Raw genomic sequence first — 21,586 nt, 5'->3', positions numbered from 1 at the left:
TAAAACTCCATTTTAGAGTTATTTAGGAAATAATAAAAAAGTCACTGGGCTGAATCTCGAACCCGCTTCCCTCTCCTCTTCACGACACGCAAACGTCTGAGCCATTTGAGCTGCTAAGACGAGACGGAAGGTTTCACTCCTGCACGAATGTCAATGTCCTCCAGAAGTTCCAAATTCGATTTTATTGCACGATTTATATACAGAGTGTAAACGATATAAATTGCCAAAATTATATAGGAAGTACATGTCGGACTTACTTACTTACTTACTTACTTACTCACTCACTTACTTGCTTGCTTGCTTACTTACTTACTTACTTACTTACTTACTTACTTACTTACTTACTTACTTACTTACTTACTAGCTTTTAAGGAACCCGGAGTTTCATTGCCGCCTTCACATAAGCCCGCCATTGGTCCCTATCTTGAGCTAGATTAATCCAGTCTCTATCATCTTATCCCACCTCCCTCAAATCCACTTTAATATTACCTTCCCATCTACGTCTCGGCCTCCCCAAAGGTCTTTTTCCCTCCGGCCTCCCAACTAACACTCTATATGCATTTCTGGATTCGCCCACACGTGCTACATGCCCTGCCCATCTCAAACATCCAGATTTAATATTCCTAATTATGTCAGGTGTAGAATACAATGCGTGCAATTCTGTGTTGTGTAACTTTCTCCATTCTCCTGTAACTTCATCCCTTCTAGCCCCAAATATTTTCCTAAGCACCTTATTCTCAAACATCCTTAACCTATGTTCCTCTCTCAAAAAGTGAGAGTCCAAGTTTCGCAACCATAAAGAACAACCGGTAATATAACTGTTTTATAAATTCTAACTTCCAGATTTTTTGAGAGCAGACTGGATGATAAAAGCTTCTCAACCGAATAATAACATGCATTTCCCATATTTCCTCCCGAGTAACATTTATATTTGTTACTGTTGCTCCAGGTATTTCAATTTTTCCACCTCTTCAAAGGATAAATTTCCTATTTTTATATTTCTATTTCGTACAATATTCTCGTCACGAGACATAATCATATACGGTACTTTGTCTTTTCGGGATTACTTCCAAACCTAACTCTTTACTTGCTTCAAGTAAAATTTCCGTGTTTTCCCTAATCGTTTGTGATTTTCTCCTAACATATTCAAGTCATCCGCATAGACAAGCAGCTGATGTAACCCGTTCAATTCCAAACCCTCTATGTTATTCTGGACTTTCCTAATGGCATACTCTAGACCAGTGGTCGTCAGCACTCGCTGAAATGTGCAATGGGTACGCGGTGCTGTCCCCTGCGCACCGTCGTGCAACAGGGAGAGATAGAGAGCATACTCGCTAGCAGCTATGAGAGCACTATAGTGCACTGCGTTTTCCGCGGGTAAGAGAGGCTAACCCCAGCGTGCTCTGTGCTGACGACCCCTGCTCTAGAGCAAAGTTAAAACGTGAAGGTAATAAAGGTGATAGTGCATCTCCTTGCTTTAGACCACAATATCTCTATTTGCAGGACACTATATAAAAATTCAGCGAGTCATGTGATAGTTAAAGAAACAAGGAAGTGCAAACTAAGACGTGTGAAGTGTAAAAGTGAACCAGAGGAAAGATCTGCTTAGTCTGAAGCATAGATAAATTGAAAATCAATGATAAAGTGTACGTTCTCGAATACTGTGGAAAGAATTGTGACAAAACAGAGTTTTGGACCGAAATCTAGCAAAGCCAGGTGAATCAAGGCGCATTGAAACGGAGGTTCAATGGACGCGAAAATATGCGTACGTCAAGGCAGCACGCTAGGAAGAATTGAAAAATGCATACGACACAAAACTTCAATATCAATGAAACGAGAGATGGACAATGACGATACCTGACGTCTACTTCGAGCACGAAACAGCTGACCAGAATAAACCAAGGAGGAAAACATAACGTGAGGCAGATATAAAACACTGCGGACGAAGGATTAGGGAAACAACTGGTAGTGTCTGAGGTCAGGAGCATAGACAAGACTAATGGAGGAAAGGCAAGAGAAGACATGAGAAGAACGAGTGAAGGAATGAAGCGACTACCAGATATTAGTGATTGTGAGGACTGAATAGATAGGGCGTTGGAGAGGTTATAGCGAAGAAGAAGAGTGCTAAAAAGTGAGTGCAGGAAAGTTAGGGGTCGCAAAAGTGTAAGAAAAGGAACAGAGAAGAAAGTGTTAAGTGTAAGAAGATAGGGTAAGAGTGTAATAAGATAAACTATCAAACAATGAATACAATGAGAATTAAAGTGGGGGAAAAAAAAATATATATATATGTATGTGTACTGTATATATATATCTGAACAAATGTGAAGTGGAATGAGAGAGAAATTGGAAGTGTAATTTAAGTGAATTAGATATTTGATGTTTTTCAATGTTTTGGATTGGGAGTAGTAGCAGGGGTACTATAACTGTAGGAGTATTATCGAAATAAATATATGGATAGGGGTAATAAAATAGGACATTTAGGAGCGAAGCGAAAAGAAAGAGATAAATATGTAAATAAAGCAAATTATGAAGGAAGGAATATGCAATATTTAATAGAAGTGAGAAATGGAAGGGAAACAGTCTAGGTAGGAGGGAGAGAATAGAAGAGGATAGAGGGGGAAGGACATATAGCAATTCAGTCATAACAGAACATTAGAAAGCAATCAAGAAATTCTCGGCAAAGAATACATTAATAGAAAAGAGTTATATGTATAAAGGGATGGTGGATCGAAAAACAGAAATGTGAAGGTCCACCATAACTGTGAATTGTAAAGTTGAATGACAAATAAATATCAATATCAATATCAATATCAATATTTGCAGGACAAATCCTTCCCAGATTTCAGACTCGGCATCATCTCTTGTCTTCCATCTCTTGAAGGACGCTTTATAATAAAATCGAAGAAAAGTTAGGAAAGACGAGACGAAGTCGAGTCTGTTCTATTTCCAAGATTAACACATGTATATTGTAGGCTATACTGGTTTTACACAATCATAAGCTATATTTAGTTCTGAAAATACTGTATAAATTTTACGATACCTGCGCTTACTCTTTGCATTGAAAATGCATTTTAGCGAATGTAGCTATTATAGAATTAAGGGAATATTAGTTTGTTAAAAAATTTAATAAAAATCGGTATGGTTTTGTTTTTGTATCTAGTGATGAAAATTAAACACATAGAAAATAATATGTTATTGAGGGGAATTAGACGCATTACATTACATTATAATAGAAACGCGGACAATTACAGTAAAATAATTGTTTCAAAATATGAATTATTGATTTTACGGCACTAACATAAATTATAGGGTCTATAGTGTTAGGAGTTCGTTGAACGTATTTTCATCAATTCCTATAAAATTGATAAATGACCGAGAATCTTCCAATGTCATCTCTCTGAATAAAAATATTAATAAAGGATTTTGTTTCACTTTCATTTCACTATTTTCAATTATTGATATGTATTGGAATGGTAATTCATGTTATGAGGAATTCTAAGGATACAGTACTCGTTTTACCTTTAACTTCTTGTTTCCGATGCACGTATTATTTTTCTACTCTACTCTACTTTCTTACCAACACTTCTTTCTTTTTTCTATGTGTTTTGTACTCCAAAGTTATCAGTTCTTTGATAATGCTTGCAACCGCAAACACAAGTTTAATATTACATTTCAAAACTCACGATTAACTAAAAAAATTTGAGGAATGGAAATATTTTATAAGCGGATTTGAAATCAGCGCCATTCTTTCTCAACATTTCACTCGTCAAAAATGAAAAAGTTTGCCGCTAACCAACTTTTGAAGGTGTACAGAAGTGGCAAAAAAAATAATAAAATAAAAAAAAAAATAAAAAAAACAGACCGACCCCTGTAGCTGATTTCAGAGCCTTGTTCACTCCAGAGCACGATAGACTGGTAACTAAGACTTTCGTGGTTCGAATCCTGCCTGGGAAGGAAACTTTTTTTTGTTCCTTATTCAAATTCATTCTCAATACTTTTCTATTGCAGCGATATTTTACTACTTAATTAACTTATTATTCCCAGAACATGAATTTTACCAGCAATCGAAAAGTATTGGGAATAAATTTGAATAAGGAACAAAAAAAAGTTTCCTTCCCAGACAGGATTCGAACCACGAAAGTCTTAGTTACCAGTCTATCATGCTCTGGAGTGAACAAGGCTCTGAAATCAGCTACATGGGTCGGTCCGGTTTTTTTTTTTTTTTTGCCACTCCTGTACATGTCTATTTTGAACAGACCACTTCGAAGTTAGTATTTTTTTTCCTATGTTTCACAAACGATTGATTTCGAATTTTTTTCTATGCTTTCCCAGACATTAACCTGTCTACCATAAAAATAACAGTGCAATTTATTGACAATCATAGGACCTACGACATGTTATCTCGCTGCATACGCGAAATTTTCGTCTCTGCCACCGCTACGAATATTTCGCGTTGGTGTGGAGAAACGTGCGAATTTCGTTACCGCTGTACACGCGAAATATTCGTCTCCGCCACTGACAGCTGCAAATATTTCACGTTACAATATCACTCGAAATAAAAAGAATTTCAATAACTCCGTTAGGGATAGCTAGTATGACAAAGAGCAATGTCTTGTATCTGGGTAAAAGGTAAAGGTATCCCCGTAACATGCCATGAAGGCACTTGGGGGGCACGGAGGTAGAGCCCCATGTTTTCCATGACCTCGACACTAGAATGAGGTGGTGTGGTCGGCACCACGCTCTGACCGCCTTTTACCCCCGGGAAAGGCCCGGTACTCAATTTTATAGGAGGCTGAGTGAAACTTCGAACCCCGGACCTTCCAGTCCATAGCCAGGTGCTTTACCAACTGAGCTCCCAGCCGCCCGTCTTGTACCTGGAACTTAAGGATATTCAAGCAGCCCATTACTTTTTTCTGGCACTGTACTTTGCCTTGCCAGGCAGCTCTACAGAGTACACTTTCATATTTGATCAGACAAGTACAGAACAACTAGTGAATCGCTCATAAAATAGTTTTTCATTTATATGCTAATGCTGAGTGATTTCACCTTCTGGTAGTGGGCCTATACTTCATGTTGTGCAGGTGTGGGACCACAACGCGACTGATCTGGAACTGAGGAGTAGAATACAACGTCTGGGAGAAAGTCGCTGGGGAGACTACGGCGAAGAGGAGGAGACCCAAACCCTGGCTTCCACCGTGATAGCGACGACCAGTGAAGAGAACATAAACAGCGCTAAGGAGTTCACAAACCAACTCCGGGCAGTGGGAGGTGAGTGTATCCCCCGAAAAACTGATTTTGTGGGTTAGGCATCCCCTTCGATCTCCCCGATACTTACGGTTTACTATATTTCAACGTTCCTAATAATCTGTGTAGAGATGAATTTAACAATGGTTACAGTTTCTAAACGAGATAATATAATACTTTTGCATTAATCTCTTCATATATTATTATGAACGCCGATGTATATAGCTAATAGTATACAGCAGTGATGTCAACTGATGCCCATAGGAGCAAGCGCACGCTTTAGAGCTCAGGAGAGCCTGAGCGCTTTACAGCGGAAAGGAAAGAGACAGACGAAAGAGGTATATATGCCGCTTGGTCGAGCTATATACAGGGATGGCCAGCACTGATTCAATAGATAAAGGGAAGAGAACTTATTAAAACTGTATCCATGTTAGTTTTTAGATTTGTCTGAGAAGTATAAATGTATTATAAGAATGTAAGTTTTAATTTTAATGCTCATTTTTCACAAGCTTGCTTTTTTATTCAAACGGAATATTTTCACAACTCTTTTACAGAAAAGTGAAATTTTCAGATATGTTTGTTTAGCAGCCTTACAGGTACTGAAACAATGTTTTCGTAAATCTAATATATCGTAAATACGTATTACTGAAGATAGTGTATTAAAATGTTTGAAAATATTCGCATGGAAAATGTTTGTAAGGAAATGAATTAACAAAGCAAATACTGTTACATCACAAACAAAAGATATGTGCCTATGTGCTGGTACAACGTCATGTCTATAGCTTCAGCAGATTTCGAGATAATTTAATATTCTGATAACAGAAAGTTGCGCACCAATATCACCTTAAAAGCATAATGCGATAAGAGTTTTATTAAGTAATATTAGTTACAGTTAAAACATAAGTTATACCTAGGCAACTTTGCTTTGTACTATAATATTGTTTTGATTACTTTTATAAGGTTGAAGATACCATCAACATCAATTTCAACTTATCATGTCATTCTCAGTGTCTTTCTTTGGGATAACAGTTTCTTTATGAATGATGTGTTTAATTCACTTAGTACAGTATAGTTGTAGTTATTATGGAATTTATGTGAATATTCCTTCTTTACTCTTTATTATGTTACTAACGTTTAAAACACAACTCCAATATTAGGCTAAGAAATATGTGTTAGTACTTTTGTTTTACATATAATATAGAAAATAACAAACAGAAAGAAGCCATATAAAATTTACATAAAATTTCATGTTCCGTTTGAAGTTTGTGCACCACTGTTTTTTTAATCCAACAGGCTGCTTATTTCTCGTTCCATACCTAGCGCTTAATGCCCGCGCACGACGTCAAGGTCAGAAAAATGCGCTTGCTTTGACATCACTGGTATACGGAGATAGACCTATAGAGAGGACCATATGAAATTTGTCCCGCGCCGTGGCGTCGTGGTCTAAGGCATCCAGTCTAGGATTCGCATCCTCATGGGAGAAGAAATTTTTCTCATGAAATTTCGGCCCGTGTGTGGGACCGGTGCCCTCCCAGCATCGTGATGCACTCGGGGAGTTACGATAGGTAGCTAAATCCGGTTAGGAAAGCCAGCTATAATGGCTGAGGGGATCATCGTGCTAACTACACGATACCGCCATTCTGGTTGGATGATGGTCCAGCTCTGCTTCGGCATGTGGACGTGAGGTCAGCAACCGGCTGGTCGGTCATGATCCTTCATGGGGTGTCGTGCCTCGGATATTATTATCATATAATTTTTCCGACGCTTTGACCGGTCGTAGTATGGTCGCGCGTCGCAGTGCTGCTTGAAGCGCTACAGAAGTGGCGGCCGGTCCACAGGCCGGATTTGCATTTCAGTACACGAAAGGCAAAGACGTGGTCGATCGCCTGTACGATTGAAAGAGGAGGTTGATTTCCTCAGTTGCATTACTAACTTCTTGTTGGAAGTAAGTAATCACTAGAGAGCAGAATTTTAGGCCCTAAAAGGTGGCATTTTAGGCGCCTAAATTAGGCTCTTAAACTCCTTTATATAGGCTATATAAAATAAAAAATAGGTTTTTTTTGTTAAGGCATGTCACTAATACGATTAAACATTTATTTAATGCAAAATTCTAAGATTAAAAGAAACTCACACATTTCACATTTTACAAGGGTACACATGCATACACAAAATGAAGACATTCTGTCTTTAAGTTAGTGTTTTTCATTCACCAATCACATTTCCATAGTTTGCTTCACAGTAGATGATCAGCACCTATTGTGACTATTGTGTCGCTCACTGCTAACTTACAATGGTAAAAAAAGGAAGGGGTTGTTATCTGTCTTGGAATGTAAGAGAATGCTTATTCGGGTACAACTCAGCGAGTTTGTGTTAAATTGCTGACAGAGAAAGGTATAATAATAATAATGTCTTTTACATGTCAGTAAATCTATCTACTGACATGAGCCTGTCGAATTTAAGCACACTTAAATGTCATTAACCTGGGCCGGGATCGAACCGGCAACCTCGAGCACAGAAGGCCAGCGCTATACCGACTACACTACCCAGGCCGACTGAAAGTTGGAATTTTAGGATTGAAGGATTGTAAGAATGAGAAGGGGTGGCCCGGAGGTACTTCTCTATTGTGTTGTTCACTGCTAGAGGTTGTTGTTATCCGTCTTGGAATGTAAACGGTACATGATGTCAAGAAAAACAGTAAAAAGTTACGAAAAATAATTCAAAAACTTAGAAATAGGCACTAACGTCGAAATAGGCAATTTTAGGCACTATAAAACCCCTTTATTTATACCTATATTTCCATGAAAAAATGTAAATATTAAACCTCACGCTTGTATATATCAAGGAAAAAAAAATAAGTTTTTGCCTAAATTTTGCTCTCTAGTAATCACCAGGGTGGGGTACATTACAGGACAAAGTCTGTTCCTAGCAGAAAGTTATCTCTTAAAGAAGAAGTCATACGAAAGATGTGTACCTATGCAAATTTCGATTTAATTTCCCTGGCGCTACAGTACCTTCGAAAGAATACGCAAAACATTTTTTAATGGCGAGAAACTGATCTGTTTTAAACTGAAAGAAAAAAACGAAAGAAGAATGTTTTAATGGACGAGAAATTCGTAGATTGTCGGGCAAGAATGGCGCTTAAGTCCGAAGAAGTATTCACGCCGATTAGCACAGGAATATCGTGTTTCAAAAATTTTAGTATGAAGAGTATTGAAAATGTTGAACTTCTCTCCATATAAAGTTTCAGGAATTCATTAACACCAGCGGATCCAGCAAGTCATATGAACTTCTGTCGATGGATATGACCAATCTGTTCATGACGGTATGGTTCAGCCAACTCTTTTAATCATGACTGATGAAGCTTCTTCCATTTAAATGGGTACGTGAACCACAGAATACAGTTCCTCTTAAAGATCAAAAAGTGGGCGTGTGGTGTGGCAGTATTGAACGCAGGATAATTGGTCCTATTTTCTTTTATGATATGGTTAATTCGGAACGTTATATTCAAAATATACTGAAGACGTATTTTTTGTGGTTTCACTAAGGAAGAAAAACAGCATGCCTACTTCCAGCAGGATAATGTCACTGCGTATACAGTTCGTTACTCAATGCACGCGCTAAAACAGGTGTTTGATGACAGGTTAATTCTGCAGTGCTTGGGAAAAGTGACATAAGTCAGTTTTCACAAACCTTTTTTGATAATTTATTGACAACTTACACTGGTTTAAGTATGTCGATTTGATTTTTTTCTGTATGAATTATTGTAATGGGAGGAATACCTATGTATTTTTTTCCAAGCGAACAGATGTTCCGTAAGTTGTCAATAAATTATCAAAAAAGGTTTGTGGAAGCTGACTTGTGTCACTTTTCCCGAGCACTACAGAATTAGTCGTGGACTTTGGCCATCTCGTTCCCCTGATTTAAGTGCCTGTGACTTTATGTATTAGGAAATTTAAAGCAGAAAGTGTAGAGAGACAATTCACGGATACATAAAGCTCTGGAAAATGATATCAGACAAGTGATAAGGGAAATTACACAAAGTGAGTTGCAGTTAGTATAAGAAAAATATTCTACGTCGATGTGATTTTTGCATTCAGAGAGGTGAAAACCATTCACAACAGCTCTTTTTACTTATTTATTTTATTGAGGAGCTCATTACATCCTAAACACTACACATTTACTTTCTTTTTATGATTCATTTACGTCGAAAATTAAGAATAATCGTAACGAGAATGATAATTGAGCTCTTGATTTAGGGTCAAACCACATTCAAAAGGTGATCTTTTTTCTCTGTCTTAAATGTGTTTTTTTTTGCTATTATTATAATAATGTTGACACAGACCAGTTACTTTATGGTGACAGCTCTGGCCTGGCGACGCAGTGGTTTGGGCGAGTTCACTGCTTGTTCAAAGGGGTGTTCATTTTAGTCTTCCCCTGGCTGCGTTAGCGGTCACATCTCGGGAGCGTTAGTGTGGGCGTACAGTCGCGCTAAGGACGTACTACATCACCACTGTCTTGTATATTGCAATTTAGTGTGTTTGTTACGTACATTTCAATTAGTTACTTAAATAGTTGTAATGCTTCTGTTTTGTATTGTTTAGTATGTAGTATTTATTGTCTAAACGACATACAAGTTGAGAGGATACAAAGGCATTTCTTTCCCCTTCTACTTGCCCTGAGTCCGTCATTAACAGGCCTCTTATACCTGCACCCCCCCCCAAGTTGTACACACAAGAAAATAAAATATTAAATAAAGTACATAAGTGGATATAAAATAAAGTGACACAGATGTTTGACAGTTACATGTTTCAGTATATTTTAGTGTCGTTCTTACAATATTTTCAACTAATAATTAATTACTTAAATTAAGGAATGTTAGTTTGTATTATGAAGTCGGGGGGAGTGACATAGTGCAGATTGTCCCGTTGTGTATGCTTAGAGTAGCAACTAGCGGTGAAGAAAACATTTATCTTCTGCTGTCAGTAGCTTTTTAATGTGCCAGTTGATATAAACGACAATAAAATGAAATACAAATGCTTAGTATATATTTTCGAAACATAGATTACCGGTAAACATTTTCAATAATAATAATAATTTTCACTTTGTTCAAAGTCAATTAGTCGAACGTTAGTAAGATAGACAGTAACATCTTCCCCTTCACGGATGGTAAAGAGTGTGAGTAGAGGGGAAAGCCTATCAACCAAACTGAAATGGGGATTAGATTCACAGCTATTTTCTGTTTGTGAAAATGCTGTCTGTTAGAAGCAAACTGAAAAATCGGGTATTGCATTCGCAGTCGCGAGAAGTCGTGAGCAACGTGTAGCGCTTTATGAAGATAGCGTCGGAAGAAAAAACCTAACGAATGTTGGAAAACTTGTAGCAGAGTTTACCGCTGTGTCTGAGAGCTATGTTAGCCAAATAATAAGGGAGACTAAAGACATTGATAATAATCGGCGCCAAAATAAACTGTGGACAACTTTAATGAAGCTGTCATAAGACGAACCAAAGCACGAGTTCTATATTTCACCGAAATAGCGACCCACACTTAAAAATGTATATATTATTGAAATTGAAAGACTATCGACTTTCAGGGAGGTATCTCGACTTTGAGGAAAGTTATTTTGAAATTAGGATTTCATTGGAAAAAAAAAAACACAAAATAATCGCCAAATTGTGATGGAGCATCACAGCATTAGGGCCGAAAGTTTGCAGTATTTGAGGAAAATAAAGAAGTACAGAGAAGAAGGCCGCTCCATCTTTTACATGGATGATGATGATGATGATGATGATGATGGAAACGGTAACAGTGAAGCACTGATGAATATTACCGGTATTTCCGCATGAGTATATTTCATTGTTAATTAGTGATTCACTGTTAAATATAGTGATTCGATTGCTGCTCATTGTATTTCCACATTAGTTTACTTCTCTGGAGTGCTATTCATAGACATTTCGCAACACGCGCTACGAGCGTACTAAGCTACCCCGGCTATCCACTGGTTACTTGTACAGAATTCAAATCATATCCTATCGCTAACACTGGTTTATGAATACGAAAAACGCTGATCATCCACCGGAAGCCCACGCTGAAAATGTCTATGAATACGGCCCTTAGTGTTTATTATTGTTCCGAGCTCCTGCTCATTGTATTTCCATTAGTTTACTACTTTAGTGTTTATTAGTGACTATTGTTCCGGACTGCTACTCATTGTATTTCCATGTTAGTTTACTTCTTTAGTGTTTATTAGTGACTATTGTTCCTGAGTATGAAGTGAACACAGTGACAGGAGCTCAAAATTATGCAGACGCTGCAACGTGCGAGAGAGCAACGTGAGACTTCTTTTCTAATATGACTGTATTTTCCTCCCTCCATTCAGAAAACGTCGCTCCGTCTCGGATCGGTCTCCCTCCCACAGTCGAAACTTCTCCTCTCTCGCGTCGACGAGCTGTCACCATAAAATAACTGGGCTGTAACTGTCTTTCTATATTAGGATTAATACTATTAATACATAAACGTAAAGCAGTTATGAAATAATAGATTGTTAGACGTGCAGGCGTAATATTTTTCATCAGGTTCATTTTAGAAAAAAAATGTTCGCAACATACGTAGATTCAAAGATTGCCAACATCTTAGTTGCGAAATGAAGTAAGTAAGGAGACTTGCAGTTAGGTGACAATTCATAATTTCTTGCTGGTTTTATCTTACATTTGAAAAAGTTTATTGTTATCTCTGACTCGCCTATGTGTTTGAAATGCGATAAATTGATCGATCTACATTTTCAACTATGTTATGATTGTCGGTTTGCTTTTCCATTGACAAATTATTCTTGTAGATTCTTGAAACTTTCTAATTATTTCAACAGCAAATTGCATTAAAAATTCTCCCATCTAAACACTGGGAAGCAAGAAAGAAAATTACTCGATTGTTAAATAAAGAGCATAAGATATCTGCATATCTACATTAAAATAACGCATTGCTTCATCGCATGTAACAATAATTTATTAATAGAAACCATTTTTAACTATCCTATTTTAAACTCTTACTTATAAGTTTATCTTCACAAAAATCCTTCTTATGTTCAAGATCGAAGTGCCGTCTGATATTATGTTTTATATAAATCTCAACTGAACACTGACATTGACATTGAACTTTACCTTTATTGATAGTAACAAAGTAGTCTTGTTATTATATTTCTTGAAAATTAAAGTGAAACCTACAATTTATTCGCCATATTGCAACACTTTACACACCCGTGATTAGAACGCTTTATGGTACCGATCTCAACCTCTGCTGTGTATACACACTGACGGAATATTTGTGGAGGACGAAATGAAGGAGTGGTGTGTATAGTGCTCGTACGGGAACACAGTGCCCATGCCTGCGCTATATGTTACAAACATGATGTGCAGTATATGTTGCATTGCTACTAATAATTTGAACGTATTAATATGTGACAAACCTGTGGAGTAACGATCAACACGTCTGGCCACGAAACCAGGTGGCCCGGTTTCGAATCCCGGTCGGGGCAAGTTACCTGGTTGAGGTTTTTTCCGGGGTTTTCCCTCAACCCAATATGAGCAAATGCTGGGTAACTTTCGGTGCTGGACCCCGGAATCATTTCACCGGCATTATCACCTTTATTTCATTTAGACGCTAAATAACCTAGATGTTGATACAGCGTCGTAAAATAACCCAATAAATATACAGTATGTGACAAACTAAAAAAAAGGAAAGTATTAAATATTTATTATGACTTTGATGAACTTAACTTTAAATTAGCGCTCAAATTTTCTATTAGTAATTATGTGGACATCTTTGGAAAGTGATGCTTCCCTCAAAATTGGATTCTGGATCCGCGCCTGACGTCTAGTCACGGCTACATATAAAAATGCGATACATATCGCCTACTTCAAAGCCACGCCTATCAGAACTTGAGTGTGACAACTGAATTTGTGGAAAATTATATTCCGTGGTTATACCTATACTACACTCAAAAACAGTTGACAAGCTCCTCCACATTCTACGTGATAACTGCGAGCAGTTTTTACGTAGCCACCAGAATAGATCTGTCAGCTTGCTTGCCGATCCGGAGTTACGTTCGGGCGCGAGTTCCATTCCTCTTGGACTGATTACATGATTTGGTTTTTTCCTAGGTTTTCCCCAACTATAACGTAAATGTCAGGTAATCTATGGAGAATTCTCGGTTTCACCTCGCTAAATACAATCTGGCTATCACCAATCCAATCGACGCTAAATAATTTCACAGTTGATATAGCGTCGTTAAATAACCAAGTAAAAGAAGTTTTTACGGCAATCTTGTTTCGCGTCACATTATAGTACAGTAAACAAGTGCTTATGTTCGTGTAATATCTTGCTATAATTAGTGTAATATTAGAAAAGGAAGTAAATGCAAGTAATATCTGGCAAATATGTTGTGTTTTTCATGAACATTTACTTCAAGAAAATGTAGTGAAATGAAAATAAGGACATCCTTTCACTTCAACTACTGCCCCCTAATAGAGGCCAATATAATATCTTAGCAATATTTTAGTGTAATATAGAATAAAAAATTCTTACAATTAATAAAATTGGGGCATCGAGGGTCAAAATTGCCAATTTGTAACACAGACATACCGAATTTTTTCAGAAAAATTTATTTAAAGAATAGCTTGTAAAATGAATATTTCACATAGAGCATGATTAGCCTTGTGGTAGCCAGTTACTACTGCTACTGCTGTATACTACTACTACTACTACTACTACTACTACTACTACTACTACTGATTATTATTATTATTATTATTATTATTATTATTATTATTGTTGTTGTTGTTGTTGTCATGAAAGGGAAGAAAAAAAGATGAGGAAGAAAGCAAAACACAAGAAATAGTCAATAATGAGGAAGAATAATAAATAATTAGGGCTAGAATTTTGATGAAATTGCATCTTTTTTCTAGTAAGCCAGGAACATAGCTGCTTTAGTATTTATATGTTATGTGATACACTGAGTGTTTTAAGACATATTTGTTAGGGCATTTTTTTTTCATTTTTTACCTCTTACAACTCATAAGAGCATTTTTTGTTTTATTTGGTAATTTTTGGGGTATTTACATTTAATTTTGGTCATAAATCACCATTATTAATGTAAAATATTATTTATTTCCTTTGATATTTTCTCTACATATATTTTTCAATTGATACCCATTATTTAACATTAAATCCAGACGTTTGAGATGGGCAGATCATGTACCACGCATGGGCGAATCCAGAAATGCATATAGAGTGTTAGTTGGGAGGCCGGAGGGAAAAGACCTTTGGGGAGGCCGAGACGTAGATGGGGGGATAATATTAAAATGGATTTGAGGGAAGTGGGATATTATGGTAGAGACTGGATTAATCTTGCACAGGATAGGGACCGATGGTGGGCTTATGTGAGGGCGGCAATGAACCTTCGGGCTACTTAAAAGACATTTGTAAGTAAGTAAATACCCATTATTTTATACATTATTTTAATCGTTTTTCTACACAAATATTGTAATTGTAACGTAGTACACCTCCACGTAATGGATCAGTCCAATCACCCCTTCAATATAGACTCCTCTATACCTGCTAGTTCCGGATAACAGTGGCCTTGTGGTGGACTACATGGAACTACATCAGGTAAAATAATTAATTAAAGTGTACTACTTAGAAAAAATTATGTAAAATTAAATAAACTTGAATGTTGGTACTAGAATTTAATTTAATTACTAGTCTAAATATTAATATTCCTACTAAGCCAATTATGTCAGATCAATTTTTAGGGCATTTTGAAAGATTTTTAGTCCATAAATGCATTGTTTTTAGGACATTTTTTTCATGATTTATAGGTCATCAAAATTCTAGTCCTAATAATAATAATTGATTGAATAGACCAACTACGGTAGCTTAAAAATAAACTGTATGTAGTAAGAACTTCTATAAATATTTCCTAAGTAGAACACAGGTTCCTAAGATATTTGTTTTGCAGCAACCAACATAAATGACGCCCTGGTGAAGGCCTTGCAAATCTCGAAGCTAGGCCGCACTACCATCAGTCTCCCATCCGGCTCTCAGCTACGACCAGAGCCGATCATCGTATTCCTGACGGACGGCAAGGCGAATGTGGGAACAAGCGATCCCAAGAGGATCATAACGAACGTGGGGACAGCCAACACCCTGAATGCGTCAATCTTCAGCCTGGCACTAGGCGGCGAGGCCGACTTTCCTTTTCTGAAGAAACTGTCGTTGCGTAATTCAGGGTTTGCGCGAAAGATCTACGAGGCGTCTGACACAGCACTGCAGCTCAGAGACTTCTACCGCCAAGTGTCGTCGCCCCTACTGGCCAACGTGACCTTCAAGTACCGACCAGAACAGGTACTCAAACCAAATATCACCATGATTAACATCGCCATCTCCTTTAATAGTCACAATCAGGGGCGGCCTTCGAAGGGGGCCTGCGGAGCTGCAGCACCCCCAGACATTTGTGGCTCTTGTCTCGTTTTATGTTGTGAAATACATTTATTATACATTCTCATTTAGCGGTTCGAATGTTTTAAAAATTTCGCTCTCATTGACATGCACGCAATCATTAGTGAAGTCACTTCCTCCCCTGGTGCTGCCAGAGCGAAACGAGAGACAAGGACGGAATGGATAAGCCACTTCCTCCCCCTGGAGCTGCCAGTCTCGTCTCGGATGCTTTGAGCGTAGTTTTACCCCTCCCCCTGCTGTCCCTCGCCTTGAATCCAGAGTTTCCAGGCGCTGCAAAATTTGCAGCAGTTTGTCAGTAGCACGCAGTTTTAAATACATTTTCTTCAATGTTGTGAGTATAGCAAGTGCAACAATGTTTAATTCTGTACAATATTTATAGTCTATTCACTTCAGTACCTTAACAATTCAGGAGAAATCTGAAATTAAGTGCCCATCAGTTGAATCTCATTATGGAAAGAGCCGCTAAACAAAATAGCCTACAAAGCCCGCATATTTTTTTGCTTATTTATCCAGTATCCCTGCTTTCGTCTCTCAACCTCCACACAGTCTATATTAGATTAATGTGTTTCAAAGACAATTCCATCAGCTGGGGCAACAAGATGGAGTTCAGTGGCGTAGCATGAAATTTTGAGCAGGGGAAGCTAATTCAAGTTGTCTTCCATGCAATATGAGAAAACGTATTACAAAAATATAGTCTTAAAATAAATAGTAACCAATGCTAAGTCAGCAGTCGAAGATTGGTTGGAACCTCGTAAGTAACACCAATAAGGCATGACCTCAAATGGTACGTAATAAAATATGATTTCACGGTTTACACATATCTCTAACAAATAGACACGTGAATTTAAATACTATTATAGTCACAATCATGCCATGGTATGAAATAAAAATTTCACAACCTCGAGCGGGAATCGAACCTGCGACTTCCTGTTCTCCGGTGAGGCGCTCAGCACGACAGTTGACTTGAAATATAAACGTCAACGTATTTATGTCCAACTTGGAGTCAGGCCAAAAAAAAAGGGAAATAACACTTTAAGAGGAAGGTTCGATCCGGTGCTATGGATTGAATTCGGCGTACCTCAGTGGTCAGAGCGCTTGGTACGTAGAACCAAGGACCCGGCTTCGATCCCCGGCGCCGAAGTGAATTTTTCTCCTCAAATATTAATTGTCACAATAACAGATGTTATTCTGTTGGCCCAATTAATAACATCTTTAGTAAACTGGCCTTTAATAAGGTTGAAATATCTATATTATGCAGTTGGTAACTCGATTATGATTAAATGTTCGATTTATAAGAATGTACTTTGGTCTTCACTGCTTATATGACACAGATAAAAAAATGGTTGTCGTTTTGTAAAACTTTGTTTTTATACCATACTATAATTATAGTAAAAACGATGTCTATTTCCAGGATTTCATGAACGTTTATGTGTCCCAGACACTTCTGTGAATAATTCGTAGAGTTCTATTTTTAAAATTTTGAAGTTCCTCTAGTTACAGATGCTATTGAGACGATTGCCCAAGACACTGATCCAGGATTTTGTATTTGTTAATTCTTATTTTGTAACCGGTCATTTTGTGAACATATGAAGTAAATTAAGCTGTATATTATGCTTTTGTTACTTTCTGTTCATATACGGTTCCAATATAAGTCTTTAAGCAAAAGTTAGCCTAAATACTCGTATTTTATTACTGATTTTGGACAGATTGTTGTTTGCAGTACGAAAATAATTGTATTTGGTCTCGAATAATATTTCGTAAGTTTGACATACTAATACAATTACGTACCTTCATTTTTCATTTCTTAATTCAGTATCTCAGTGTCAGAAAGTATCGTAATTGGCGAAGAGAAAATTATGGAAGGTAATGTGAAGACTACATTATTTGCGTACTGACTTGGTTTGTATCGCCTACGGATCTTATTACTGAACGGTGTGACACAACTACTTTGGTTTACTTTATGTTAAAGAATGAATTCTGGCGTTTTACTTGGAAGTTTACATAGGTTAAAAATATATAATAGCCTAATGAGAATCTTATTGGATGAATTCTTGCGTAATGATTTCAGAGATACGTTCAGGATGACAAAAAGTAACATAAGCTTACGTGGGTTAAAAATAAATAATGAGTACCACATTAGATTAATATCTGCGTTCAGCAAACCACACAGTGGCCTAATATTACTTGGGATAACGATAAATAATAAGGGATTTATTTTGGTTTAATTTTTCTGTGATGTAATTCATAAATAAGTTCAGGATTTTACACACTGACGTAAGCTTACATGGGTTAAATATCAATAATAAGGGGAATCATAGTGGATCAACTTCTGTGATGTATTTCACACATAAGGCCAGAATGCCAGACAATATGATAAGCTCCGAATTTGTATTGGTGTCTCAGAAGAAAAAATGAGAAATATTGTTGGGAGTGATATATATTGTAAATATTTCTCCCACTATTTTCCATTGTTAAAAGCATTTACAAATTCTGATTGAGAAATAGCTGCCATTCAAATAGTCCTGCAACTAATTTTAAATAGAACGTATTTTGAAGGGAAAAAAAAAATTGTTCTTATTGATTCTATTTCTGACATTCAAGAAATACGAAAAACTGACAGCCCACTTGAACCTACTGTTATCAAAGAAATACGATCTTACTCTAATTATAAAGCACTCAAAACAAGATTTCAACAGATAATTCTGCAGTGGTTCCCTGCCAGGTAGAATTGGCAAGAAATACGAAAGTTCACAACAAAAGTACCTACTCTACTGACATATAAACCAAATGGACACAGCATATTCAACCAAAAACTAAATACCATTAAAGTATTTTATTATTAATTTATGATCAATTTTGTTTATTATTAATTGTCATTATTGAGTGTAATTAGTTACCACTGGAACCGAGTATTTACCCATTTTCAGTGTGAATAAATACATACTGTACACAGAATATGCTCGTAGAACCGAAATATTGGCGTCCAAACAAAAGCTACTCCACCATGATATGATATATTTATTCCACCAGCTTACATCTGTCATGATGGTCCTTCACATTTCTGTATACGGGTGCCATCACTCCCTTGGATACATATTCTGCCTAAGTTTTTTAAACATCCGGCCATCTTCTAATATATAAAAGTCAGGGGCGAATGCTGGTCACGAAAGTTAGGCTTGCTCTTTTATTGATGGGGGAAGATGAGAGGATATAATTAATCTGGTTTGCAGATTTTCGTGTCGTGTAATAGACAATGTTAAAGTATTTAAATTGTCAAAGCCACTTTTACACCATACACCGTTATCTGTAGAAAATAACAAACACGTCCAACAAAACAGTTTATTCAGTTTTTTCGAACCTGCCAACCAATGCGTATTGTTCTATTGAGATGCACTGAACGAGCGCACATATTCTCTATTTTTCTCCTTATGCTGTCTTTTTAAATCTGGGAGCCCTGGACATGGTCTGCCGTTCTTTATAATGTCGGTCTTCGCTTGAATAGTCCTCCGGGAAAATGGATTTAATAATGAAATTTCAATAACACACATTTCCGAACTCATTGCAACACTTCAAATTAACGTTTAAGAACTAATAATACATGCAGCACTTAACATATGCATTCCGCTCATAAAATTACATTACAATCGCAAATCACAGCACATGGTAAAAACTGCTGCCAATCAGTGTTGCCAACTCGATTCTTAAACATCCGTTGTGAAGCCTTGCAGAAACCGCTAAATTGCTATATTGTCAATGTAAAATTATATTATTTTGCCGCTGTGAGTGCTAAAAATACTCGCTAAATCCCTAGATCAGCAATACAAGTTTCATAAATTTTACCCGCTAAACTAACGCCGAAAAACGCTAGATCTAGCGGGAAGACCGCTGAATTGGCAACACTGCTGCCATCTGTGTAACGTTAAATAGTCGGTGTAGCTCTCGGACCAGAGCTTCATACAGCATATAACAGAAGCATGTGCGACTGGGACGGATTAGGAGGGAGGCACTTGCGCGCGCATCATATTCTCGCTGTTTCTACGTCTATCCTGTAGCTCCGAGAAACGAGCAAGCGTTGCGATCTTGCGGTGTGCAACCTGCGGATGGTATTATGCCTAGGCATTATTACAAAAATCAAAAGATATTTTAATGTACGTAATCCCATTTTGAGAAATACACATTTTACGAAAATATTGGGCTTGCGCAGCAAGCATAGCATGTGGTGAAGCGTGTTGTGAAGACAACGTGGGCAGAGGAAGCCATGGCGCAAGGTATTGCCAACCTTATACGTGAGTCGATTTGTGAAGAACTAAAAAAAAAACAATCGAAATGAACACTTCTGTAATTCAGGACCTGAAGAACGCACTAGCAGAACGTGATATCAAAATAAAAACTCTGGAGGAGAAGCTAGTGAGGAAGAAGGACGATCTGGAGCAATACCAGAGAAGGCAGAGTCTTCGCATCTTTGGAGTGGAAGAAACTGAAGGCGAAAACACGGACAGCATCGCCAGAGACATCGCCGTAAAGATTGGTGTGGAACTTAGTGACACTGACATCGATCGCAGTCATCGTGTTGGACGTAAAAGTGAAAATAAGCATAGGCCAATAATAGTTAAGTTTGTTAGTTATCGAAAACGCAGTGAAATGTATCGGAATAAAAAGAAGCTTAAAAATAGCGGTATTGTGCTTAGAGAGGATCTAACCCAATTACGGTACAAACTTTTACAGGACTGCATCACACGTTTCGGATTGCGCAATGTATGGACTGTTGATGGCGCAGTTATGGTGAGCACCGAAAATGGAAAGAGACGTATTACATCGGCAGCAGACATTGAGTGTTGAGTGTTTTTTCTCTTGTGCTAGTTTTAAATAAGCTAACCAATTAACCTATAGAATAGCTGCGCTAAGTGGTAAGTACAGTTGTTAGTTTCAATAGTTCGTAAGTTGGCACCATTGAAACTCCGACAAGTGTAAACCTACCAACAACCCCTAGCGAGTCACCTCTGGCTGTAACTCACCCTCTTTTAACAATAGAGCCAAGCCTGTCTAGGAATGTCACCGACCCTCCACTTTCTCTTTCTACACCGACTACAGCTGACCTCCTTAAACAATCTTTCATTTCCCACCCCACTAACCTTAAGGTAGCACACGTCAACACTCAAAGCGTTATTTGTCATTTCAATGAATTCTATTCCATATTCGCTCCAAATGATATGCATGCAATTCTAATTTCCGAAAGCTGGTTGAAACCTACACTGTCCTCTTCTCTTGTAGATATTAATGGTTATGTACTGTGTCGAAATGACAGAACAGGCAAAGGGGGCGGCGGTGTAGCAGCTTACATTAGATCTGATCTTCGACCTAAAGTTATTCTTCATTCTCCCTCAGAGTACAGTGCACGGCCTGAATATTTATTTATTGAAATTTTTGCAAGTCTACAAAAGTGTCTTCTGTGCGTTGTCTATATACCACCGAAGATAAATCATTTAACTGACGTAGAAAATTCACTTTTAGACATTTTGCCGCTTTATGAACACGTTGTAGTAATGGGTGACTGTAACAACAATCTTCTAGTAACGTCACCTTCCAGTGTACGGCTCTCAAACATGTTTGCGGCCTGCAATATGACAATTCTACCGCTCCAAGCCACTCATCACACAGAGACTGCAGAAACACTACTAGACATCATAGCAACTACAAATCCCCACAAAATAATAACGCACGGCGCCTGGGATTTCTGCACATGATATTATATTTGTAGAGTATTCATTGCAGTGTCCTAAGGCAACACCAAAACGCATTCAGTATAGGGATCTGCGACATATCAACGACGCC

The 21,586-nt window shown here is 37.5% G+C and overlaps 1 protein-coding gene across 1 annotated transcript in view; it reads left to right on the top strand.

Annotated features, from left to right (window-relative positions):
• LOC138704992 (inter-alpha-trypsin inhibitor heavy chain H4-like) overlaps positions 1-21,586 on the top strand; it is a 139,943-nt gene that overhangs the window by 57,841 nt on the left and 60,516 nt on the right. Inside the window, exons 7-8 of the mRNA XM_069833509.1 lie at positions 5,082-5,268; positions 15,255-15,640. Coding sequence (XP_069689610.1) covers positions 5,082-5,268; positions 15,255-15,640 — 573 coding nt within the window. The remainder of the gene's footprint in view (positions 1-5,081; positions 5,269-15,254; positions 15,641-21,586) is intronic.

The sequence above is a fragment of the Periplaneta americana genome, chromosome 8 (genome assembly GCF_040183065.1).
Source record: "Periplaneta americana isolate PAMFEO1 chromosome 8, P.americana_PAMFEO1_priV1, whole genome shotgun sequence".
Classification (NCBI taxonomy): domain Eukaryota; kingdom Metazoa; phylum Arthropoda; class Insecta; order Blattodea; family Blattidae; genus Periplaneta; species Periplaneta americana.
The sequence above is the reverse complement of the archived record's forward strand: the minus strand, read 5'-3'. Positions and strand labels throughout refer to the sequence as shown.